This window comes from Peromyscus eremicus, chromosome 5 (genome assembly GCF_949786415.1).
Source record: "Peromyscus eremicus chromosome 5, PerEre_H2_v1, whole genome shotgun sequence".
Lineage (NCBI taxonomy): Eukaryota > Metazoa > Chordata > Mammalia > Rodentia > Cricetidae > Peromyscus > Peromyscus eremicus.
The window spans coordinates 47,234,933-47,262,760 of NC_081420.1; the positions used below are offsets into that span (position 1 = coordinate 47,234,933).

At 39.5% G+C, this 27,828-nt stretch overlaps 1 protein-coding gene and 1 long non-coding RNA gene across 2 annotated transcripts in view; one reads left to right on the forward strand and one right to left on the reverse strand.

Moving 5' to 3' along the window:
* Hecw1 (HECT, C2 and WW domain containing E3 ubiquitin protein ligase 1) overlaps positions 1 to 15,358 on the forward strand; it is a 154,420-nt gene extending 139,062 nt beyond the window's left edge. Inside the window, exons 26-27 of the mRNA XM_059263384.1 lie at positions 881 to 1,079; positions 10,949 to 15,358. Of these exons, the coding sequence (XP_059119367.1) occupies positions 881 to 1,079; positions 10,949 to 11,060 (311 nt within the window). The 3' untranslated portion in view covers positions 11,061 to 15,358. The remainder of the gene's footprint in view (positions 1 to 880; positions 1,080 to 10,948) is intronic.
* On the reverse strand, positions 804 to 26,411 carry LOC131911399 (uncharacterized). Its single transcript, XR_009379358.1, has 2 exons — positions 26,301 to 26,411; positions 804 to 1,040 (listed from the first exon to the last, which is right to left on the reverse strand). It is a non-coding gene; the product is annotated as an uncharacterized LOC131911399 (long non-coding RNA).
* Positions 26,412 to 27,828: the final 1,417 nt, after the last annotated feature.

The following is a 27,828-nucleotide window of genomic DNA, read 5'->3' on the forward strand; positions in this document are numbered from 1 at the left end:
GTCTATTAAGAAAACTGCTAACCTAAGTATTCCGCTGAACCAGTAAGACTCCTAGTGTCCCAGTATCCCCCTGACTCCCAGGCTTTACAGATACCCATCTGTGTTAGCTTACGTCCTGATATCTCATGTTCTCCTCATTTTCATTATTTATTTCCTCTACTAAAAAAATCCTCTCTCTTTGCTGTACTACACACATGCATCCCGTGCTAAATTCAAACCCTGCTTCCTTCCCGAAGCTTTCCCGTTTCCACCCACATTGTCTCCCCTCTCTTTGAATGCCTCTTCCCTTGTTGTGAGTGGTGGTCATTTCTCTAGATGGTTTCTTGCAAGCCTAGCTCCCCGATGATGCCTTAAAGCAGCTCTGCAGCCCAGGCATGACTCGGAGAACAACTGTGTGATGGGTACAGGCTTTTCTTTGGGGGCAGTCATGACTCCTGGGAACCTGTCATCTTCAGCCAGGTTTATATGTTACTTCTATCTGTTCTTAAGCCCTAGACTCTCCTGTGTTACATTGTTGCCAAGAGCTAAGACATCAGAACAAAGAAAACATAGGTGGTCTGACTTTGTAGAGCCTTTTGTTCCTTACTTACACTCATATAAGGCTGGGATATTTTAGGTTGTATTCCAATCATTTAAATAAATACTAAACACCTCAGAATGAACTTCTCAAACACTCAGTTCTTTTGTAAAATTGCTATAATCTAAATCTGCTTGTTTTAAAACTTGACCAAGTTATATAAATTAGTTTAGACCTGCCTATCTAAACACCATTATCAGCAAAATCAAAAGACTTCAAGCTATGGTTCAGTTAACACATCTGTTTCTTCCTCCTTTCCTTACATCCTCTTTCTCCCCACTACCACCTCATTTTTTTAACCAGGTTATCATGACGGCCATCTTGTGATCCGCTGGTTCTGGGCTGCGGTGGAACGGTTCAATAATGAGCAGAGATTGAGGTTACTTCAGTTTGTGACAGGAACATCGAGTGTGCCCTATGAAGGCTTTGCGGCTTTGCGGGGAAGCAATGGGCTTCGGCGGTTCTGCATAGAGAAATGGGGGAAAATTACATCTCTTCCCAGGTACACAGCTCCCACCAACGCTTCATGAACTCACCTCAGTGGCAAAGCATGCTTCACTATTTGAGTTTGGGGAGATCATCTTTTTTTTTTTTTTTTTTTGGTTTTTCGAGACAGGGTTTCTCTGTGTAGCTTTGCGCCTTTCCTAGAACTCACTTTGTAGACCAGGCTGGCCTCGAACTCACAGAGATCCGCCTGGCTCTGCCTCCCGAGTGCTGGGATTAAAGGCGTGCACCACCACCACCCAGCTGGGAGATCATCTTTTAAGATAGAATATTTGCTTGTCACTCAAAGTATTATTTTTTGAGTTACTAGTTAAAATGTAAGTAAAGTGCCTCTAAGACTTGGATTGAGATGATATTCTTAGTGAAGTGTTAATTGTTGATCATATTTGGACTGTAAGGTCCATTTGCCAGTAATGGCAGACTGCTCAATTGATGCAAAACTCAATTTAAATACTCTTTAGAGGAATAGCTAACATAGAGGACGGGGAAGACAAGGTCATTATTGTAAAAATACTGGAAACCTAAAGTAACCCCTCCAAAAATAGCATATATCTATAGCACATACTTGATACTTCATAGGATAGTTAGATATTTGTATATACACTGTATTTTTTCCAATGAGTTTTAAAATATATGGAGATGGGATCATGTATATTCCTGGGTTTCTACAGTGATTTCTACACAGTGCTCTATCAAAAACCTATTGTGTTATAAATTTTTTAAAAAGGCAATTTAAATTTTCTACCCTATGAGTTTTAATGCCAAGACTTCCTTAATCCTTTTTATTCCACTTGAGTAGCATGTTCTTGGTCAATAAAATAAGGATCACTAGAAATACTTCTGGACAGGCATTCTAGTAATAAATACTGCTTTGACAAACATAATAAAACATAGATTCTTTGGTGGTTAGAATGAGAAGAGCCCTCATAATGGCTATTTATGTTTGAGTGTTTGTTCCCTAGTTAGTGGAATGGTTTGGAAAGGATTAGGAGGCATGGCCTTGTTGGAGGAAGTGTGTCACTGGAGTGGGCTTGGAAGTTTAAAAAGCCCACACTAGGCCCAGTTGCACTCTCTCTCTCTGCCTGCTGCCTGCAGATCGGGATGTAAAGCTCTCAGCTACAGCTACAGCACCATGTCTGTCTGATTCCCACCATGTTGATCATGGACTAACCCTCTAAAACTGTAAGCAAGGCCCCAATCAAATGCTTTTTTTATAAAAGTTACCCTTATCATGGTGTCTTTTCACAGCAATTGAACAGTGACAAAGACAGATTCCCATTATCATCTTTTCATATTTTCTAGTTACAGAAGATATATATTTGATACAGATCTATACATAGCCATCTATGTTAGTTGGATTTCCATTATTGTAGCAAATTTTTGGATAAATTAATTTAAAAAGAGGAAAGGTTATTTTGACTGTTGTAGTCCATGACCAATTGGCCCTGGTGCTTTAGATTAATGAGGGAACAATACATCATGATGGGAGAGTATAGTGGGAAAAATCTTGTTTACCTCATGCCTGGGAGAGGGGTAGAAGAAGAGGAGGAGGAGGGAGAAAAGGAAAGAAACAAAGAGAGAAAAATAGTCAAGGGTCTGTTTGAGGAAATTTCTCTAATGGCCTAGCTTCCTCCCACTAGGCTCCACATCTTAAAAGTCCCATTGTTTCCCAATCACTGTTGAAATCAAGCATTTGACACATAGGCCTTCAGGGAGCATGCTATATACAAACTATAGCAGCACCAAAATACCCTTGCTAAATCCATATAATTGAAAGATTTAATGAAGTATAGTTTTCATCTAATTTTCTCAGACTTCTTGTTTTCGTGAGGACAGTTCATATGATGTTGATGAGTGTTGAGTGATTCTGTTCCCGAGAAGAGCTGACCAAATGTCTGTTCACCCCAGATAGGGAACTGGAAGCAGATCGAAGTAATGATTCCACCAAAGTCCAACTTTGTGAACCAATGACATTTAGTGGAGATTTTAGAGACATATGGGTGAGAGGTTACTGACAGGAGCAGAAATGACTCAGACAGGTGCATCGCCTGAAACACACCCCAGAATGGCTCAGCAAAGCTAGAAGTGTGGAGTGCACAACCCACACGCAGCTCAGGAGGCTGTTGCAGGCAGCTCAGGTAGTCTGAGCCTCTGCAGGGCATCCTCGGGCATTTTGGCTGATCTGAGACCATCTCTCAGCAGCCCTTACTGCTTACATGCAGCTTTTAAGTTGTATACTTCCTGAGTTTTAAGTATTTTCCCTGCAACAATGAATGTATAATCTCCCTTTAGAATTTTACTTGATTTTTTTTTTCCTTTTTTTCGAGACAAGGTTTCTCTGTGTAGCTTCGCACCTTTCCTGGAACTCACTCTGTAGCCCAGGCTGGCCTTGAACTCACAGAGATCCACCTGCCTTTGCCTCCCGAGTGCTGGCATTAAAGATGTGTGCCACCCACTGCCCGGCTTTAATTTGATTTTTTAATTAAAATATAATTACATCATTTCCCTTCTTCCATTTCCTTTCTCCAATCCTCCCATGTCCCACCTCTCTCCCTCTCAGATTCATGGCTTCTTTTTCTTTCTTACATATATATATATATATATATATATATATATATATATCACATATATATAGAAATATAACCTCCTGAGTTAATTTAGTGTTTCTTGTTATATACATGATTTCAGGACTGACCACTTGGTATTAATAAATTAGAAGTCTCATCCCTGGGGAAAACTAATTCTTCCTCTCTCAGCAGTCCTTGGTTGCATATAGTTCTTTGTCTAGGAGTGGGGCTGGGAGCTTTCCCCATTCTGTGTTATCATGGCTAGTGGTACTGTTCTTATTCAGACCTCAGCTGCCCTCCAAGATAGAATTTTTGTTTTAGAGAAAATTGCTGCATAACAATGAGAACTAGTAAATATTAATAATTGCTTAACAACAAGTAGTTGAAAGTAGTTCTCACGCTTGCCTACACAGTTCTAGTCATCAGCACATCTTCAGCCCAAAACATATCTCATAACTCCACTGAGAGCTGAAAAATCTGAAAGACAAATCTAACTTAATATTCGATTCTATAGTGAAGTTATTTGGAAACATTCTGCTTTTATTTTAGGAAAACATAGTTTGGGCCATCATTTAATAATAGCTTACCCCTATAAGTCTGCAACACGAGGAGGAGGTGAGACACAAGACACCTGCCCATAAGAACTGACAGTAGAAGGAAATACAGACCAAAGATAAATAATTACAACAAAAGGGAGAATCAGGGGAATTCAAGGTGCTTATAGCAGTGCAATGTGAGAATGATTCAGGATCTTAATCCTGCTTGAGCTACTCAGAGAAAATGCTTCAAAGAAACTGGCATTTGGTGGGTGTTAAGGGATAGAGAAGAGGGGAATTCTAGGCTAAGTAGGTAGCATGACCCAGTCCTGGACTGAGAAAACACCAACATATGCTCAGGAAGACATACTGAGTCCTGAGAAATGTCCAAGGATGGGATGATTAATATTGACTAGTTGGGAATTTGAATCACCTAAAAGACATACCTCTGGGCATGTGAGGAAGTTTCTAGATAGCGTGACTGAGGTAGGAAGGCCCACCCTAAATATGTGTGGCGTCATACATGGGCCGGGGTCTTGGATTAAATGTTTAAAGAAGACAGTGAGCTGAGTGAGAGCGTTTATCTCCCCTGCTTCTTGATTATGGATGCCATAATGGCCATCCCTCTCATACTCCTACTACCGTGTAGACTGTACCTTTAACCTGAGACAAGATCAACCCTCCCGTCCTTAATTTCTATGGTCAGATGCTTTGTCATAGCAAGAGAAAAACTGATACCCAGAGGTTGTGAAGGAAACGTCACTGTGGTAGGACACCTTCTGAGGTCTCCGCTCTAGTCTTCAGGAAATAAGCCACTGCTCTTGTTGCTAAGGAGACACAGATTGGATGCAATATATATATTTTTTCTCTGAAGTATATATTATACTGTTGGCTCACACAAAGTGTTCTTAAGGAAGACATTGGACTTCAAACAGGACTTCACATCTGGATCAAGACATCTCTACAAAGCCAATGAGATGCAGACCTTGAAGAGAATTTCGTATAGAAAGAGGCTTTCCTGAGATAGGAAAGCACTAAGAAGTACATACCTCTAAGAAAACAATGAAAATGACTTAATAATTAATAATCACTCCTAACTACAAGTTCTGAAAAATCCAAGAACCTAAAAAATGTTACCTCAGGGTAGAATAAAAAACATAACATATGAATCCCCAGAACTATAGTTCAGGAAGTCCTGGTCAGGCCACATGGCAGGCTTCCCAGGACTGTGAGTCCCAGTGTACCTGGCCCCCACCTTGAGGAAGTGGCCTGGAGTTGCTTTCTTCAGATCTTCCCTCTGCAGAAAGGAAGAGCAAGCCAGGTCCGGTGGTAGAGAGCTGGAATCCCAGCATGGGAGGCTGAGATGGAAGGAAGAAAAGTCCCAGGCGAGCCTGGGCTTTATGACAGTTTGCAAAGCAGCCTGAAACTTTGTCTTATAAAGAAAAGGGGGAAAGGAAGAGGCAGAGGAAGTGAAGGAGGAGGGAGAGGAAGAGGAGGACGAAGTAAAAGGCAAGTTTAGCTCAGTGGTAGAGCACTTGCCTAGCAAGTGCAAGGCCCTGGGTTTGGTCCTCAGGTCTGGGGAGAAAAAAAAAAAAAAAAAGACAACTGTTTCTTCAATGAACGTTCCAAGTAGTGTCACAGAAAATTAAAATCAACAACAAAAACCGTCTCACAGGTCAGACTGGAAAAAAAACTGTAAGTCCAATTAATTGCCTCTGAAGAAGCACATGAAATTTTAAAAGGATATTGAACATTATGGTTCCTAGGATACAATTTTCTGGTGAAGAAACTTCATATGATACTGTGGATGAAACATGAAAGAGGTGGTAATGATCACTGGGCTGATACATGGGCTTGGCTTCTACAGTCTGGAGGAGTATTTAAAAAGGGAAGTTTAACCAAAAATGCCAGAGACTCTGTATGTGTGTGTGTGCGTGTATGTGTGTGTGTCTGTGTGTATTTATGTTTGTATGTCTGTGTGTGTCTCTGTGTATCTGTGTGTGTCTGTGTGTGTGTCTGTCTGTGTTTGTATGTCTGTGTGTGTCTGTGTATCTGTGTGTGTCTGTGTGTGTGTCTGTCTGTGTTTGTATGTCTGTGTGTGTCTCTCTCTGTGTATCTCTGTGTGTGTGTGTGTGTGAGTGTTGTATGTGGAGTATGTGTGAAGTGGGTAGTGTGCCACTATGTGCCAGAGAAGGTTATTAGTTATTGTCTATTACTCTCTACCTTATTCCATTGAAACAGGGTCTCCCATTGAACCAAAAACATGCCATTTCAGCGAGGCTAGCTAATGAGCTGGCTCCAAGAATCTTACCCACAATGCTGTGGTTACAGGCGTCTGCAGCACAGCAGGCTTTTATGTGGATTCTGAGCATTCATACTCAGGTCCTCATACTTGTAAAGCAAATGTTCTTACTCACTGTGCCACTCTCCTAGTCCCCCAAATATTTAATAAATGTAATTAGCTACAAGTTCAGAGTATTAAAAGGAACAGAAGAACTATCTAGATCTCTGATTTTCAAGCTGTTCAAACCATAAGTCACAGAAAGAAACATCCTCTACATCACCACATTCATATATGAATACATATATGTTTATTTGTGTGTATATGTGAAAGTTCCTTACACCAGATTTTACTCTTATTCCCTGCAGTGTGCACTGCATTCTACTCACAATAGCTTATTAAAATTAAAAATAGTAGGCAGATTCCATAAGTTAAATAATATAAATGGCTCTTATAATCTTTCTAACCCCTCTTCTCCATAGATCCACGAAGCTTGTGGGAAGGGATTTGATGAAGACATCCCATTTAGAACTGAGTGGTCACTATACATTGTCCGGTTTGGGGTCTCTGTGTTAATTCCCGTCTCTACTACAAGAACAAGCTTCATTGTAAGAGCCAGAAGAGATGGATGATGCCACAGAGCAGTGTCTGCTGAGCACAACAGAACTGATACACATATGAATTCACAGAGACTGTGGCAGCATGCACAAGTCTTGCCCAGGTTCAAATCAGATGTAGTCCCATCACTGAGAGGTGAAGTAGACATAGAGTCCCAACGCTATCCAAGAAGGTGTTTGCCATACCAGCTGGCAAAGGGAAAATTGGTTTCCTCCAATGAAGTGTCACTGGGTATATCAACAACACTCAAGGAGAGGCCCCATGCCCAGGAGTGGTGACCAACACAAGACAAATTCCATAGGGTTATTTGGGCGGGGGGTGGGGGTGGGGTGGGGTGTAATTTTATTTTGTTTGGACAATTATGTCTTATTGGGTTTTCGTTTGTTTTGATTTTTGTTTCTGTAGATTTTTCCAAAGAAAGAGAGAAAAATAATACAAGGTTGTTTTGGTAGAGAGATGGGGAAGATCTGGGAAGAGTTAGGGTTAGGGGAAGGACCTGAACCAATCAGTTCAGCAGGAAGTAGGACAGTACCTATTTGAATGGGACTGTAGACAGGCAGTGGAAGATGATTTTCATGAAGAGAAGACATAAACTGTATAGCTGGATTCACTACTAACCCTCCCTTACTTGGTTTTATCAACTTGAATGTGGTGTCCAGAGGATGTGAGCAAGACTTTCTTTGGCACTGTACTGGTTAACATTTTGATTGATAACTTGGAAAAATGAGAGGATTCAGAGAAACCAGCTGTGTAGATGACTACAAGAATAATCAGTGAACTCACTAGCACAACCCAAATCCAAAACCACCCTGAAATTCTACACCTTTAAGTTGACTTGAACAGAGTAAAATTTGAATGTTCTCCATCCTGTGTGTGGAGATTCTGTGGAGTTCAAAACATTGGTTATGAAGTGCAAGTGGTTTACTTCTCAGTAAATCATGTGAAAAGAGATAAGGTCTTAAGTCACCATAAGTTCAATACAGCTCCTAAAACAATTATCACAATCATAGTTTTTAAAGAGACTTTTCTCAGGAGGCAGAGACAGGCAAATCTCTGAGTTCAAGGACAGCCTGGTCCACAGAGCAAGTTCCAGGACAACCAGAACTATGCAGAGAAACCCTGTCTCCAAAAGTAAATAAATAAACAGGCTCTTATATTGAAATGATGATTCACAGTATGAACAGAGTTTAATAGTGTTTTGTTTTTGAAGTGCACACAGCATGTGTTATTATTCCCATTTCAAAGGTGAGAAAACTGAGATCCAAAAAGATTAGCTGACTTTCTGTGGGAGTCCAGCTCCAACCTGCTCCCACCTTTAGAAGGGTTCTTAGATGGAGGAGAGAGGAAATAAGAAATGATACATAGAAAGAGAGACCTAGATGACAAGAAGAAAGACAGAAACACAAGATAGCTTCAGGAGGGCCTGGGTCAACACCCAACAGCCTCTTCCTTAATTTAAAAGGGCTTTTTATAATATATCAAGGGGACAGGCAAAAGATCAAAGCACACCGTACACCCAAGTGTAGACCCTTCCAAACACCTGGTAAACACATCTGTGACCAAATCATCTCCTCACACAGCCCTGCTGGGTAAAGTAAGCTCAGATTCTCTGACCCTAAGTAATTTGTCACTAGGAAGCCTCTGTGGGCTCCCACACTTTCCAAGATCATAAAGTTAACAAGCAGCTAGCCTGGAGTCAGAATAGGGGTCTCCCAAACCTCGGTTCCCTGCATGCTACACTAACCAACACCTGCCTCACTACGTAGTCCAATGTACAAGCAATGGCAAGTACCATGCTGCAGGAACCACACCCAGAGCCAGGCATGGTGGTACAGGTCTTTAATCCCAGCACTTGAGAGGCTGAGACAGGTGAATCTCTGAGTTTGAGACCAGCCTGGTTTACAAAGCAAGTGCCCAGACAGCCAGAGCTACACAGAGAAACCCTGCCTTGAAAATAAAAAACAAACAAACAAAAAGCCCACACGTGTAGTATGAGGAGCATACAGGAACACTGAGTCTAACTGAATTCATTGTGGATACTAACTAGACCTTATCTAGGGAATTAATAAGGCTGTGAAGAACTCAACAGAAGCAGTTGGTGAAGACACTGAGCACTCAGAGTGTGTGCTGCTCTCTAATACCGTTTATTCCCCCAAAGTATATTCATAGAATTAATATGGTTCTAATTACTTTCTAAATAAGAGATTCTTTTCTACATTTACACTCACAAAAAAAAAATGACCAGAGGAAGAAAGCCTAGATGTCCGGTCATATCTTGCTTCACGGTAGTTCACCTTGGGTCTTACTGTACCACCTAATTATGTCAGCCACAGTCCAGTGGGTAGACTACTGTCTGCCTTTCTAAACACCAAGAAAAGCATTGTAATCCTTGCCCTGACCAATTCTCTGAGTTTGCCTTTAATTTCAAATATTATGATAGTAACTAAAACATTTCAGTTGTCTTCTTTTGAAGTGATCTAGGCCTTCCGGACACTTAGGTAAACACAGAACTCTGCTAATATCTATTTATTTCATATTTTCTCCCAATCAAGTCCTTAAAGCCTACACTCAGATATTCTGCTGTCTTATGTAGACATCTGGGGTTTGAAGCAGAGGGAGACAGGCAGGAAAGGGTGGAGTTGAGTGAACACAGGATAAAGAGGGAGCTGTTGCCAAAAGCAGGATTGGATGCTGGTAGACAAAACACCAATGCTCTCATCAGATTCTCCCTCAACAGAAAACCCCAACTTCCCTCTTCCTTCATCCCTTTCTTCATCTTCCAAAGAATCTGCATTATCCCAATTGCTGAGCCTCTACAGTGTCCTGACATACTCTAATTTATGTAATTCAGAACACAGGTATAGATTATAAACACTTCCCCAGATCTTGTGATTCAAATACTTAATGTCCCAAATAAAATTCTAATGAGAAGTTTACTTTTATTTTCTGGGTTTGTTTTGTTTTAGCTTAGTGTCTTTTTCTGTGCTAGTTGATATCTAAACACTACTTCAACATATCACTCACCCAACCTGGGAGAAAAAGGCATAAAATTAACTTCCAGCTGTACCAATATACCCTTCTCCCTGCTTGGTCAAAGGACCAGCATCAAGTTTCCATAGAAAAAGAATTCCTGACAGGAAACAGCTCCTAGAGAAGAATCTGTGTGGTTATGCCTCTCCACTTGCTGCTGGATATCCACATAGGTGTTTCCTATACCATGAGTTGTTATCCATGTAATAGGGAAGACATTGTAAGTCTAAGACAGACACTGGCAAGTGTGGGCCTGCAGAATGAAGCCCAGACTGAACAAGGCTGCAGGGATGGCAATGGTGGGAAGACAGTCCAGGCTTGAGGGAGGACTGTCTCGGAAGCTCCGATATTCTTGTGAGTCGGGCACTTAAGCATCAGTTGATATATGTTCTTCCGGTACTGAAGAGTTAAACCTATTTCTAGAGCACACCTGATGTGGAGAATTGGATCTCAGAATTACAGAACGTTGTTAGCTCTCTAACAAGGCCCAGAACTCAGATCTAGGCAAGGATGCTTAGGAATGATCCATTAGCACTAATGATGTGTCTGCCTCCTTCATATTTAAACTTCAAATCAGTTTAATAGCATGGAGTTGACCATTGGCTTTCTACTTTGGTTATAATGTAGTGTAGTTTTCTTACAAATAACAATTAATTGTTTCTAGTTCTTCAATTTCCTAAACTTGTCATGTCTCAATGGTCATAGTTTACCATTTGCAGTGTTTTGTGATTGTCCTAAATCATTGTCTGGCCTGCTTTGGTTCCCCTTTAAAGTTGTTGATGTATCCAGAAGCAGTCCTTAAAATACTCTGACCAGTATTTTCTCCCCCGTTTAGGGCACACACATGCTTCAATCGATTGGATCTCCCACCATATCCTTCATACTCCATGTTGTATGAAAAGCTGTTAACGGCAGTAGAAGAAACCAGCACCTTTGGACTGGAGTGAGGAAGTGGAACTTTGCCTGACACTGTCCTGAACAGTGACGCCACCCTTTCGGGGATGACTTCCTCTCCCTCCTTTGACTTTGGTATTCCATGATTTTTATTTCAAAGCAAACTAGAATTGGCAAAAGCTGTGCATGAAGAATTGCCTTCTTCTAAGATCTAATCTTCAGGCTTATCTCCTCTGTTTCCAATGAACTGCTAGCCTGTATGCAATACTACAAAACAGCTGTCTCAAGGTCTGTGCATACCTCCACATACCTCCATTCCTAACAGTGAAATACGAGTGCAAGTTATGCTACACTTGACGAAATGGTAATAAATGTTTACTTCCATTTCTATCATTTAAGGATAATTTGAGCTGTAAGCATTCCATGCTTTTATATGCCCATGACTTCCAAGCAGAACCACCATTTTTCATAATTTCTAACAACCATTTCCAGACCTAGAAGCTGACTCTTTTTTTCCTCTCTATCTCTGCATTTCCTATGCATTCTATCCATTCAATGGACAGCCAAGGCCACACAGATTTTTTTTCTTCATCCAACTCATGATTCATATGTGGCATCAATCCCATCATCCAGAACTAGCCTAGACATATGGTGCAAATAAGGAACTTCCAGCAATTAACAGCAGCAAGAAAATAAAGGTTATCAGTAAGTCCAATGGTTATAAGGACTATGAACTCAACTTGAGAAAAGCATGGTGGGGGAAGCACCCTAGTGAACACTCACCACACGAGAAGCACAAACTTGTGCACCATGTTCAAGGAGGAAATCTTAATTGCTGTGGACTGAAGGATGACCCTTTAACTCCAATTTTGTTACACAGAAAGTGATAAGGCAAACAGGAAAAAGAACAGGACGTATGACATTTATTTAAATACATGAATTTTGTTTAAGCTGTTCTCACACACATAGTCCAAATAGATCTCATGGCTTTTGTTTGAAGCCAGGTTTCTTGACTTGACAGGTAAACCTTTTATTTCTTTTTTGCCTTTAGTACTTTTCTCATTCTTTTTTCTTTTCTAGTTTTAATCATGGTTGTTCACATCCTGTCACATCTGATGTTCACAGAAACACATGAGGAGCTGTGGAGAGTGGCGGTGCTTGTTAGGGACCACGGGCAATATGAACTTCTCCTTCGTCCACAGCAATTGTTTGAAGACACACTGACTCGTGTCCAGAAAAAACATTTTTTTAGCATTTAGTGAAATATCTAAGAAAATGTGTTTTTAGGAAAACAATTTCAGGCTCCACAAACAGCCTGACATCTTGATTACATTTGAGATAAACCTAACCATAATGGTCATTTGCTATTTTTGTAACCATGTTATCCATGTTGTCTGAAATATGACACAAATGGAAGTGTTTTTCTTCACTGGGAAAAAGAAAAGCTAAAGAGACTCAACTATTTGAATATCCATTGTTGTAGTCAACAAATTAAAACAAGGGGGAACGTCTGCAAATGTAAAGTTAACTGAAGATGAGGCCGTGTCTCATGGCTCATTACACCAGTGCATTATGTCCTGCACTCTAAACATTTTCTTAGTAAAAATTACTCACAATGCCAAGCACTCCTTGCTCCTGTATATCTGTTGTCAAACAGGAAGTATACATAGAAGAAACTTAGCTTTCCATTGTTGTCTAAATCGAAGTTTTACTAAAAATGGAGTATAAGTTGTATGATAGACAGCTTAGGGATGGGTAAAATTTGGTCCATATTTCAGTATCTGAAAAACAATGAATTCCAATGAAGCTGTTCTTTATTAATGAAATCAGAACTAAAGAACTAATAAAATCACTTTCAATAAATATTTAACCCTTTAAACAGCATATTTAGAATTCATCGTATACATAAACAAAAACTTGTTTATTCAAGAATTCAACATTTTTAACACTTGCCATACATTGAAAAGGAGGAAGCTGTTCAAATGCAGGAAGCAGCTCCTGAGAGCCTTGCAATTTACAAAAATGAGACAATCTATAAATTAGTTTACTATTTAGTCTACCAACATACAAAAGGGACAAGTTATCTTAGAAATTTCATGTGAATAAGAAACTCAGATAAATGTTTGGGGTTTTTTTGTTTGTTTGTTTTTTGTTTTTGCTAATTTTTAGTTATACCTCTAACCTAATGCCAAGCTCTACATAAATCCCAACAAGCAAGCATAATAGCAATAGTATTTCTATTTTTTTTTAAGATTTATTTATTGTCTATACAGTGTTCTGCCTTCATGTATGCCTGCATGTCAGAAGAGGGCAGCAAATCCCATTATAGATGGTTGTGAGCCACCCTGTGGTTGCTGGGAATTGAACTCAGGACCTCTGGAAGAGCAGTCAGTGCTCTTAACCTCTGAGCCATCTTTCCAGTCTCAGCAGTAGTATTTTTAATATAATCTTTTTATTAATTATTTGAGAATGTTTACAATGCATTTAAATCATATTCATTCAACACACTTCTCCCTAACTCCTTCTAGATCCACTCCTCAGCCTTCAGTCCCTTCTCAATTTCATGCCATCTTTTCCTTTATAACCCATGGAGTCCAATTTGTGCTGTCAATAAACATGTGAGGCCATCCCCTGGAGGATGTAGACACACCATGCATGTAAAAAAAACAAAAAAACTGACTCTCATAGCTGGGATGTAGTGGCACACACCTTTAATCCCAGCACTTAGGAGGCAGAGGCAGGCAGATCTCTGTGAGTTGGAGGCCAGCCTGGTCTACAGAGCAAGATCCAGGACATTCAGAGTTATATAGTGAGACTCTGTTTTGAAAAAAGAAAGAATGAAGGAAGAAAACTGACTCTCAAAAGTCATTAGCTGCCAATAGCTCGTTAGCCAGGTTTGGGGACCTTATGAAGCCCTCTCCAAACAGCAATAGTATTTTAGAAAAATGAAAAATGGCATCGATACCAGCACCAAAGTTACTGAATGTAAGGCTTGCTTCAGAGAGCGAGCCCAACTTATGATTTCAGCCTTGCAGGGAGGAAGGAAATCAAAAGGAGGAGCTGAGAAATTAGTCATGGAAAGACTTTTTAAGTCATATGTGAGACCAATTTTAAAATTATGCATAATTTCAATATATATACATATAAGCATATAACTATAGGTTTATACATATAACTATATGTTTATATGTATATACACTTACACATAAGGACATCACTGTAGAAATAATTTTTCTATTAATTTTAATGGTAGAAGATATAAATCACCTCAAATCATATAATTCTTTGGGTAACACAGATCTTTTGTGACCATATGTAATCTTGAACTTTTTTTCTCCATAAAGGCAATTGCAAAATAATCACAAGTCCTAACACCCCTAAAACAAGATTTTTTTTATATCTAGTTTTATGAGTATAATATCCTTTATTGGGAGACAATGTTTAGTAACATGAAGATGATAATCTCCCCAATAGAAATTGAGTCTACACAATCAGAGCTATTCTAGAACTACTGAATTCTCTCTGATATCCTGTGTACATGAGCTGAAGGACATTGTGATAATTTTTACTAACATCACTATTATAGCACAAATATTTTGAGAAAGCTAACGAAAAAAATGAAATGCTAAATGATATTTTGGCAAGCTTTAATCATGAAAGATTTAAATATTTTCCTGTTAATAATGAAGTCACATCATTCAACAGTAAGAATGTTTGTATGGCAAGCCAGTGAGCTGAGCTTTCCATGAAACTTCTAATAGTATGCAATCTCATCGTCAGTCCATGTACCAAGCCACATGTTTAAGATTTGGGTTCAGAAAATTTCTAAGTTGCCACAAATGTTTTCCCAGTCAAGATGAAACACTTTCAAATGAAAGTAGTTAGAACTTTACATAACAAAATGTGGTGCTTTATTATTATTCTTGTTGTTGTTGTTATTATTATTACTATTATGTCTTTCAGTGTTCGTTATTAAAACTACTGCAATACTGTATCATAAATGTGCAGGATGACTATTCCAGCTATCACAAGGTCCAAAAGAGAAAGTATTATTTTCCTGTTAATGACATGTAGTCCCTTTGTTCTAGTAGATGAAAGGTGCCTAGAGGTAGTATGTAGAGTAAATATTGTTCCATTAGTCTACTTCCTGCAGCTTCCATTATCTAAGGAAATGTCCATAACAATTTTGTTTACAAGTCTTTGTTCTAGTCAATAACAGGAGACGTCCATACTACTGGGCTGATTTTGCTTACATCTACAAAAGAAATGTCACGTGATACTCAGGCCTCGCTTTCTCTTCCATCATACATCTTCAAGGAATGTCAATAAACTCACTTTGGTATGGCACTGAGTATGTTCCTTATTGCAAAAAGAAGTCTATGGGGGGCTGGAGAGGTGGCTCAGTGGTTAAGATCACCGACTGCTCTTCCAGAGGTCCTGAGTTCAATTCCCAGCAACCACATGGTGGCTCACAACCACTTGTAATGAGATCTGGTGCCCTCTTCTGGCCTGGGGGACACATGCAGGCAGAACACTGAGTACATAATAAATAAATAAATCTTTGGGAAAAAAAAGAAGTCTATGGTAACACACGAAAATCTTTATCAAGCCTGTGCTCTTGATGAATAGTGTAAGCAATAAAACACAGAAGGATACTAGCTTCCAGGCAAGCAAACCTCAGAAGAAAGTCATTATTGTTACACTTACAAATCCCTGAATAAAGGAGCAGATTTTAAAACAATTTCCTTGTACATGCCTATTAGGACTCTACCCAAACCATATGAGCTTTATTTCATAATTGTCCTTTATGCAAACAGGGAGACACTGGTTTGTAGGAAATCCTACCTGTTAAGAAAACTTCAGACACGGCCCTCGGAGAGTTAGCACTGAGCAAATGTCACAAAGAACCAACGTAAACACGAGTCTTTCAAATCCTGCAAAAGACCAACCATGTGGCTCTCACTATATAAGCAGATTTGATTTATTCTGTGAGGGAAAAAAATGTTTTTTCAAAAAGGTGTGAGTAGGAACGAGAGAATGGAAAACAGGTGGGGCTGACTATGTATCAGTGACACATGTTGATACATTTTCACACACATGCCAGACTTCAGATTTTTCCTAACCAAAGCTAATTTTTCTCTTAGCTCATAATATATGGGAAGGAGTGGGCTGTGTTATTTTGTCTTAATCTAGTCATCATCCTAAAATCAAGATTACACTTCACAGCTTCTGACTTCTGTGGTCATATTTTCCACACAGTGCAACTCTTGTTAATTATGTACTGTTAAAGAAAAGGTGGCATACTCAGCTGATATTAAAGGTACAGTTTTAAGGGCTGGAGAGATGACTCAACAGTTAAGAGCACTGGCTGCTCTTCCAGAGGTCCTGAGTTCAATTCCCAGCAACCACAATTCCCAGCAACCACAAGGTGACTCACAGCCATCTGTAGTGGGATCTGATGCCCTCTTCTGGCTTGCAGGCATACATGCAGACAGAACACTCATACACATAAATAAATCTTTTTTTAAAAAAGGTACAGTTTTATATGTTTATAAGGGACAATTCTATAACAGGATATATGAAGGAAATTGAGGCAATCAGACAGATCTTTACCAATGCTCATGAATAATTAATTCTACGGTTGGGATAGACCAGTGTTTGCCTGACTGATTAACTTGGAGAAGAATTAAAGACAAGGAAAACTGACTTACTGAAAGCCACTAAGCATTATCTGGGGGCTAACAGGATGCTCTGCCACAAAATACCCTTTAGGGTCCTAAGCTCCTGAGCAGGCATCACCATTAGGGTAGGATGTGTAGAGAGATCACAGCTGAAAAATGTGTCATTGGGAATGTGTCATTGGGAAACCAAGAACACACACCTGATGTGTATTCAAAGGTAAGAATAGGTGGCCTGTCCCCACAGCTACTCTTCAGGAGTTTGTGAAGTAATGCAAAATTAGTGGCTTCAATAGAGCAGCAATGGATCAAAGTTGTCAGAAAGTTGGTTCTTTCTGGTGATTTTGAGAATTTGTTCCTTGTCTGTCTCCAAGATTCTGGTAAAAGTCCTTGACTTGTATATAGTTTTCTACCTTCATTTCATGGTATTCTCTCTCTCTCTCTCTCTCTCTCTCTCTCTGTCCAAATTTCTCTTTTTTATTGTGACAAAAGTCACAGAGAATTAGGACTCATCCAAATGACCTCATTTGAACTTAATTTTAATTCCAAATAAGGTCACATTCTAAGATAGTATATCTTCTTTGGGAGACATGATTCAATCTATAACATAGTTCTTCCTTGTACTGTAAAAGCTTCTAACAGTAATATATATATATATAATGATAATAATAATAATAAATAATATAAAACTGCCAAGTTCTCTTTTTCTTTCTTTTATTTGTTTTCTAGACAAGGTCTCATTATGTAGTTCTTGATGTCCTAGAATTTGCTATGTAGACCAAGGAGGCATTAAATTCACAGATAGCCATCTGTCTCTGCCTCCTGAGTGGTGGGGTTAAAGGTGTGTGTTACTATACCCTACTTGCCATGATTTTCATGTATCACTCTACTTTCATATTCCCAATTTAAGCTTGAAACTAAAAAAAATAAATAAAAAGTTAACTTCCTCCAAGTTACCTGAGTAGTAAATGAAACAGACAAGATTTGCCAATCACTCAATCACTGTCACTCATTAGCTTTAATCAAATGATTATTATTTAATATAATAGTTCCCCCTTATCCACAGAAAATATGTTCCAAGATCCCCCGCGAATGCTTGCAACCAAAGATGATTCTGAACCTTCTATTTCTGATAACCTAGAAAGCTATTGAGTAACTCGGGGCAGACATGGATATGCTAAGCAAAGCAGTGACTCACGGTGCTAGACAGAGCAAGATGGTGCCAGGTTTCATCACACTACTCAGAATAAAGCATATTTTTTTAAATGTACACCTTGTTTCTAGGCCTTGTAGAATCTTCCATCTAATATTTTGGGATTGTGTTTGACCAAGGGTCACTGAAAGTAAAAAAAAAAAAAGGTGAAACTGTGGCAAAGGGGAGACTATTGTACTGGTTACATGTTGATTCCTGTGCTCAGAGCCTCCTGGAGTTCACTGTCAGACAATATAATGACATGTTTGTATTTACCTGAGATCTGGCCCATGATTTTAGGGTGACTCAGTTATGCACCCCACTAGCATCCTTTCTCCTAAGAGGTGCCTGGAGGTGGTCGTTTAAAAGGTAGTAAGTAAGCAAGGGGAAGGTAGAGCAAGAGCCTTGGCCTCACTGGAGAGGATAGAGAGAGAGGAATTTACACGAAGACAGGACTTGAGCATGTAGTAACAGAAAAAACAATTCAGATTTGGAAGCAAGAAGGAAATATGTTGGTCTTCCCTGAAATAAACACAGAAGGGGCTGGATACGACTAAATCTGCCTTTAAAACCTTCTAACACCTGAGAGGACACAGCAGGAAAGGTTTTATAATATATAGAGTTAATATTAAAATGTGTTCAACTTAGGATTTGCTTACTCAAACAATTGGGCAAATCATATATGCCCAAGAAATTGTATTTCCTATTTCACTGCCAAAAGTAATCTTACAGAGTTTTTGTTGTTGCTCTGTATACAGTAGTCAATGCCTAATATTTTTAAATACAATAATAGACAGGCCATGACTATTACCTGGTATACACTCTTATGTTTGTTTATACAGAGGGTTACTTCTCTTCTTTAAGTCTTACTCTTTCAACAGCAAAGACTGAATGACCATCAGAAGTAACTGTTTCACCTTTAATCTCAGAACTTGGGAAGCAGAAGCAAGCAGATCTCTGTGAGTTCAAAGCCAGCCTGGTCTACAGGGTGAGTTCTAGGACAGCCAGGGGTACATAGAGACCCTGACTCAAAAAACCAAAATGCAAAAAGAAAAGTAACTCCTTCCTAAGATTGTAGTGTATTACTTACAAGCGTGTCCATTCTTATCTCCTTTCTGAAGCTACACCTTCATCCTCTATTCTCCATTTCCTACAGTGAGATGATACTCTGACCTACACGCTTTGGACATTATAACACAAGCAGAGTCATAAAAGGCTCGCATAGTTGAGCTTGATCCTCTTTGATTTTGCTGTCACTATGAGGAATGCCTGCTGGAAGTGAGGCAAGCAGACTGGAGACCAACATCCAGTTAATCACTAGATATTTTACCAACCCAACCAAAATCCCTAGAGCCACATTGCCAACCTTGAGCTGATCCTAGACACATGAGCAGTAGACATATGCTAGTTACATGCCAGTAGTACTCTTTGATCATACATTACTATGGTGATAGATAACTACTCTGAAGACTACTGGGACTTCTTTCCTTTTAAAACAACTCTTGCTGGGCAGTGGTGGCACACACCTTTAATCCCAAGTGCTGATTTGGGATTAAAGAGGCAGGCAGATTTCTGTGAGTTCAAGGCCAGTCTGGTCTACAGAGTGAGTTCTAGGACAACCAAGACTATTACACAGAGAAACCCTGTCCCAAAAGACAAACAAACAAAAAACTCTTGTTTTATTTTTTTAAAATTTATTCTTTTAGAATTTCATACAGTATATATTTTTACATTTGAAATTTTTATGAGAAAAATGATACAAAACACCTAATGTCATGATAATTTCAATAAGTTTTAGTTCTAATTTGTATTTAATAAACAACTAAACCTACCAGTTACTACTTTAAAATTTGTGTGCCTTGCAAATCATTTTTTAAAGATCTCTGTGTTTTTCCATTCTCTTTTTTATTAAATTTATTCTTTGAAAATATTGTACATGTATAGAATGCCCTGAAATTCTCTTATTCCCCTACCTTTTTTATCTCCCTCCTACTCCATCAACACCCCCTCCTCTCTACAGGCTCTTTCCCAACTTCATGTCCTTTTGTTTTGTTTTCTGACCCACTGAGTTTAACTATGGCCATTATCATGACCATGAGTGTGGAGTTATACATTGGAGCTTGGTGGATCCACCAGCAGATACATAACTCGAGACAATGAATCCTCTTTCTTCTCTAGCATCCATGAATAGCTGACAGTTAACCAGGGAAGGGTATGACCCTATGAGTCCCTCCCCTCCATGATTGATAGGTCCTGCTTGTATAGAACCAGTATAGGCAATGAAGTTGCTGTGGGTTCATGATCAAAATGGTGTGTCATGTCAGGAGACTTTTTCAGTCCTTCTTCCTATCATCAGACTCTTAAATTCCTTCTTCCCCCTCTTCCACAATATTCCCTGAGCTTTAAAAGAGTGGTGTAAATGTCCTATTTGTGGCAAACATTCAATAGATACTTGTTATCAGGACCTTAACCAATCATGAGTTTATTTTATCTTTTTGAGTGTTGTCAGTTCACAACTAAATTTAGGCGACAATAAATGGTAATATATATACATCTTCCACTTACCCCCAAACACACATTTGTTTGGTCCTGCCCATTACCAATTCCTTCTACGACATAATATTTTTGTCATAATCATTGAACCTGTATTGAGAACCCAGAATCATCTAAAGGCCACAGCTGGCTTTAAGGTGTTAAGTATCCTATGGCTCTTGACAAATTTAAAATGATATAAATCCACTGTGTTATATTATATATAGTATATTGACTACAATAAAAATTCTCTTTGCTCACCCTGAAATTCCTTGGCTCACCATTCCAAACTTTAGCAAACTGTCTTCACAGTTTTTGCTTTTCTAAAAATGTCACACAGAATCACATAGTATGTACCCTTTTGAAATGTCTTCTTAATAATACCCCAAAATCACAAGCATCAAAAAGAGTATGTTAGTCTTACTGCCTGTTTTATCTGGTCCTGTTCAGAAATCCTTTCCTGTGCCAATGAGTTCAAGTATATCCTCTCATTTATCCTCTCTCTGGTTCAGAGTATCAGATCATATTTTGAGGTCACTGATCTATTTGGAGTTTAGTTTTGTGCATGCTGAGAGATAAGGACCAAGTTTCATTCTTCTTCATGTAGCTACACTATTAGAGCAGCACCATTTGTTGAAGATGTCTTTTTTTTCAATATATATACTGGTCTCTGTGTTGAAAATCTGGTTGCTATAGGATGGTAGGCTTATATCTGGGTCTTCAATTCTATTCACTTGATAGATATATCTATCTATTTTCATGCTAGTAACAATGCTGTTTCATTACTACAGTTCTGTAGTCTGGCTTGAAATCTGGTACAGTGATACCCCTTGCAGATTTTTTTTAATTGTTCATGATGGTTTTGGCTATCTGTATTTTTATATGAAATTTAGAATTATTTTTTCAATTATATGAAGGTCTCTAAAAGTGTAGGCATTAAGGCCAACAAGTAATAAATGGAACCACATGTAACTAAAAAGCTTCTTGCATCAAAGGACATCATTATTTCATTATTCAAGGAAGAGTCAGACTACAGAAAATATTCACCAGCTATATGTTGGACAGTACTTTAATATCTAGAAAATACAATGAAGCCAAGGAATGAAACACCAAGAAAACAAACAACCCAGCTTAAAATAGGAAATGAAACCAAGAGTTCTCAAAAGATGAAATACAGATGACTGAGAAATATTTTCTACAAGTTCAATATCCTTAGTCACTATGTAAATGTAAATTAAAATTAGTTTGAGATTTCATCCTACCCCAATCACAGGGCCTAAGATAACAAAAACAAATGCTGGCAAATGCTGGAGTGGATGTGGGGATAGAGGGATGTTTATGCACTGCTGCTGAGAGTGCCAACTCTTACAGCCACTATGGGAACCAATGTGGAGGTTCCTCAAAAAACTAGAACTAGATACTTCATAATCCAGGTAAGCATTTCTTGGGCATATACCCAAGTGGCTGAGTATCTTCCCCAGACACTCTGTAGCCCTGCTCATCCAGGTTCTGTGCTGCTTTATTCAGAATAACAAAGAAATAGAAATACTCTAGATGTCCCTCATCTGGCAAAGGGTTATCCAAATGAAAATGTCGTAGATTTATACAATGGAGTGTTATTCAGCTGTTCGGGAAAGTGGATGGAGCTAGAAGTATGAAGAGGGACAAATAACACTAAAGGTCTCTTGAAAAAGTCATATAGAAACCTAATGTAGAAGCATATATACAAATATAAGAGTTAAAATGGAGTTACCCTGTAACAAAACAATGTCCGTACTAGACCCCAATGTCCGTACTAGAACAAAAAGTTCATGCCAGGAATGGAGTTTTTGACCAACGAAGTCCCAGAGAACACATCCATTACAAGCTATTGCCTGTCCTCTTAGTTAGCCTCTAGACCTGTAGGAAGAGACCATATGACTGAATACACCACATACTTAAGTCATCAGAAACAGAGAAATCAAGCTGGGAGCTTCATTCCTACTGACAAGTTTTTGTAGTGCTATGACCCTGTGAGCTACAATAATGGCTGGTAAAGCAAGGCATATCCATTGGTGAAACAGTGGTACCACATCAAGGGAGTAACCAACCACTCTCTGATCAGATGTAAGGCCCAATCCACAAAAGGAAACAGTGGGAAGTACCACTATTTGGACCAAAAAACCTGTGGTTCTAGGTCATATGTCCTAGGGGAGAATCTACTACTATTATCCTGGTAAATAAATACAGTATTAAATAAACTCCAAACTTTTTTAATTATATCCATAGATTACTGCATCTCTCAGCCTTCATCAGAGAAGCTTCTTTTTCGGTAGATGGTGATTAACACAGAGACCCACAACTGGTCAGTGTGCAGAGAAAAGAGGCTGAAGAATTCTCAGCCCTAAATGAAACATCTATATCACACTCCCTCTTCCCCAGGCTCTGGGATTGTTGTGGGAAAAGGACAGAAAAGTAGAAGATCCAGAGGTGTGCATGGTATACAAGGAAACCATGTCTTTCAGACACAGTATGACTAACAGCAGTAATGGCAAATATATAAGCCCTACACAAGCTGTATGGAGAGATAAGATGGGCTCAAAGTCCCATCCCTAGCCAAGGAACTAAATATATTTTTTACAGTATGTATTATTTTTTATACTTTTTAAAATTAAAATATAATTACATTATTTTCTTCCTTCTCTTTTCTCTCTCCAGCCACTCCCATGCACCCCACCCCACCCCAGTGGCTCAAGGAGCTATTGACAATTGACAGCTGCTGGGAGAGGGAGAGTTGGGTCTCTTGAAGAAATTCCCTGGTAAGTAGATCATGCTCTGATACTGCAGGTGCACAAACAGGCATTCCACACTGGGATACAGTCAGGCATGCAAGTGGGTATGCCCATGTCACTACATGGCAGCATTGGGACATGGCAGGTAGACAAAAAGGTATGCCATGCCACTGTGTAATGGCACTGGGATAGAGCAGGCATCCAAACAGGCATGCCCACACTGCCTCACAGAGGTGCTTGAACATGGTAGGTATGCAAATAGGCATGGCCATGCCACCACATGGCAATGCTGGGACACATGTCCCAGAGCCAACAAATGGCTGTCTGGGCATGCCTCTTTGCACACCTACCACATTCCAATGCCAATATATGGTGGTCTGATCATGTTTGTCAAGCATACCTGCCATGGTCCACTCTGGCTAACGGGCAGGCTGGGCACACCTTTTCACATGCCTGCTGTGTCCCCAGGCTGACATGCAGTGGTATGTTCACATCAGTTTGCACATTGGTCATGTCTTGGTACAACAATGTGGTAGACTGGGGATACATTTTCACATACCAGCTGTATCCCAAGACTGCCATCTTATAATCTGGGCTTACCTATTCACACACCAGCTGTATGTCAGTTCTGTTCTGAGTGGATTATGAATTTAATATCTGCTTCACAAAAGGTGAATGCATACTATATGAAACTATTGCTTCCTTAAATCTCTTTGAATCTAATATTTCTATAGGATCCCAGTTAACTTCTGAATAGCCTTGGGGATACCTATCATCTAGTGGTCATTCTTGAACAGTAACTGGATAAATTAAGGTTGGTTTTCTAATAACCTCGGGTCACTCCTCTTCAGTTTCATAATGTAATGGTGTGGTAGTTTCTGCTCTAAACTCCCCCATCTGTGTGTGAATATTTTTCATTAGTATGTCTTTCTAAGGATTTTATCTTATCAGTCAATTTTTTTTTATTTGGCACTGATATCAAACAACTTTTTTAGGGATAAAATAAGAATTACTGAAATGATAATTGACATTATGTCAATCCCAGATAAATTGATTATCCTTCCATTTAATTGTTCTATTTTCAAACTATCCATTGTGGAACTATACAGAGACCTAACTCCATGCATCATAATATTTGCCACTTTTAACACGGGAGGAAAACCGTTGTTTTTTGTTTTTTGTTTTTTGTTTTTTTACTATCTGCTGACGATGACAGTGAAGTGTGAGGCTGGCTGTTGCTGCATAGCATGGCTGGGCAGAGAACACAGGAAGTGTACAGCCTGGCTGAGGGCAGCTGCAGCTGCTTGCATGTAGCTGTGAGAGGAGAGTATGTGGTGGTTGCAACAATAGAAGCAGGTGTCCAAGCAGCTAACCTAGTAGCAGCAGCCTGAGGAGGGGGTCCAGGGGAAACCCACAACTCATCGGGAAAAGGAGCCAAGGAACCAGCCATCTGAAAAGTAGACACAGGAAAACACGGGGAAGCAGTATGTATAATGGGTAGGAAGTGAGAACACAGAGCTGCCTGAATGCAGAGTCAGCCCTTGATGGGCGACTAACTCCAGAGGCATTTGGAGTCTAGGTGCCTGTGGAATTTGGGGCTTGTGGAGACTGTTGTAGAGAGGCTGCAACAGGAAAATCCCAGACTCATCCAGAGGTCTTGGGTTAAGGGAGGAAAAGCCAGTCGACTATGGTGACTGCAACTGTGGTTGCAACTGAGGTTGCCAGAAGTGGCTGCCAGTGGTGGCTGTGGCAGCTACAAAACCAGGGGTGAGCGGCTATCTCATGCTTTCATGCCCCAAGTTAGATGCCAGGTGATGCATTTATCTAATTATTCTTTTTTTTTTATTTTGTTTTTGTTTTTTTTCAAGACAGAGTTTCTCTGGTGCCTGTCCTGGATCTTGCTCTGTAGACCAAGCTGGCCTCAAACTCACAGAGATCTGCCTGGCTCAGCCTCCCAAGTGCTGGGATTAAAGGCGTGCGCCACCACTGCCCGGCATTAATTATTCTTTATCAATAAAAAGTTGGGGGTCAGATATAGGGGTGAGGACCTGAAAGATCAGAGAAGCAGTGGACTAGCCACTAGAGACCTCCTATCTTTTCTATTCCTCCATCCAAAAAGGGCTGAGATCCTCTCTCTGCCCCTCCTTCCTACTTCCTGTCTCCTATCGGTCCTGTCCTCCAAAACCTGTCTGGTTAATTTTGGTTAGCAAGTGGCTAGCTCCACCCTCTGACTGAAAGCAAACTTATTGTCAAATGCGATCAAAATATCACACAACACAAACCTGTTTACATGTCTGTATCTGTGTGTACCAATGCCACCATGTGGCAGCCCGGCCATACTTGTTTGCACATTTGTCATGTCCCAGAATGACTACATGGCTGTTTGGGCACACCTGTTTCACCTGTCCTCATGCCGGATGTGTTCCATGCCACCGTGTCACAGTCTAGACCTGCCTGTTTGCACACCAGCAGCATCCCAGCACCAAATACAGTTCAGCAGAGCAGTGCTTGCTTAGCATTTGCAGAGCTGGGCTACATCTCTAGCACCGAGAAGGAAACAATCTTTTTAATTTTTTAAGAGAAAAGAAGGGAGGAAGAGAAAGGAAAAAGAAGAGGGGAAGGGAAGAGAAAAGAGAGGAGAGGATAGAAAAAGAAAAGGGGGAGAGGAAGAGGAAATGTCCATGAGCATCAGCACAAGAACTGTTTCCTCATACTAGTGTGTGTGTGTGTGTGTGTGTGTGTGTGTGTGTGTGTGTGTGTGTGAAAGAGAGAGAAAATGTGTGTGTGTGGTGTGGGGTATGGTTTTCTCTCTTCCTGTGTTGTTTTGATTTTTTATTTGTGTGTGTGTGTGTGTTTGTTAATTTGTTTTTGAGACTGGGTGGAACTGTGTACCCCTGGGTAGCTTGGAACTCATTACATAGACCAGGCGGGCCTTGAACCCAAAGATCCACCTTCCTATCTCCTGAGAACAATGTTTCTAAACATTATTTGATCTGTAATATTTTCCATAAAGAATTCTTCACATGAATAGCAATTTGATTAAAATACTCAATCTAAGAGATGCTAACATGAAATGGACAATAACACTCTTTCATTCAACAAATATTTGTGAGCACTTACTGTCGGCCAGGCATTTTCTAGATCCTGGTGATGAAATCATAAACAAGAAGAAGTTCTTGTTCTGATGACCTTTACAGTCCAATCAAGAGAGATGAATCTATTAGGCAGAAGAAATAAAGGAAAGTGAAGAAACCTAAATTACTCAGCTCACACTTCCTTCATGACTGAATGCCACTAAAGAAAGGGCACACAGGGCTGAAGAAGTCCCACAGGTAGAGGTGCTTGCCACACCATTTCTAAAACACATACATGTCTTTTTTTTTTTTTATGATACTGAAGATTGAATCCTGGACCTTGTGCATACTAGGTAAGTACTCTAACTCTGATTTACACTCCCAGACCCCTAAAATTTTTAAGTACAGACCGTTAATTAAATAATGAACATATGAACTATATAATAATGAATAATGAATAATGAACTAGATAAAAGAGCTTATGAAGACTGAGTGTGTGTATCTCTTGCTCTGAGTAAAGAAAGTTCCTAACTAGAAGGCAACAGGCAGAAAGAAGATGGACACAGAAACAACAACTACGGATACCATGTCACTGCAGGTTACCCTACAGTTGAAGGTTTGACTCCAGGGCTTTCAAGTATTGTTCGTCTGGAAAGAAAAATCTATATTATTACTTCATATTACACTTAGCTTGACTTAAATTCCTTAATATTCTGTTGCTATGCAAGCAACTTTTAAAACAGCCTTAAAAATATACTGATAATTAAGAACAGTTTCTTCTGCTAGATAAAGAAGCTGATTTACAATCAGTTATGGCCTAGATTTATAACCATGCAAATTGTTATAGTCTAAATATATAATACTCACCAAAATACAGCAGAATGTCAACTATTGTTATCTTCCAGAGAACTTGTAGTTATGAAAATACAGTTAAGACTCTGTTTCATTGTTTAAAGGTTATTTATTATTGAGAACCTGCTGCTAGCCAAATATGATCATAGGACAGAGATGTAAAACCCAAAACCCTAATGTACGGCCATGTTAAGTGTTTTTTACCACCCTGGATACTATGGGTCTAATAAGCTGGTTTGATAATTCACTCTCATATTTTCAACCAGTAAGCTTAGCCATTTTGACCTCAAGTTCTCTGCTTTGAGCCAATGATTTGTTTCCCCAAATGCCTTAGTCTCAAGCATCATATTGTCTAGGAAGGCATGACTGCCACCTAGTGGTGCTCTATGAAAAGGCAAAGCTATACAATGGAGAAAAGGTCCCCTCCCCTGATTTACTCAATCCACACATAATTTACAAAAGCAATACAATATACCATCCCAGGCATAGAGATACACACCTGTAATCCCAGTATGAAGTAGATGATCACTGCTAGTTCAAGGCTGTCTTGGGCTGCATAGTGAGAGCATAGTGAGCATAGTGAGCATAGTGAGAGTATGTACTGTTTGTTACTCTACCTACTAAACAATGAACTAAAAAACACCAGGTCATTATTCATGTGGCTTATATTTCAGGGAGGAGACAGACTATAAATAAATGTCTTCAGATTGTAACACATGTAA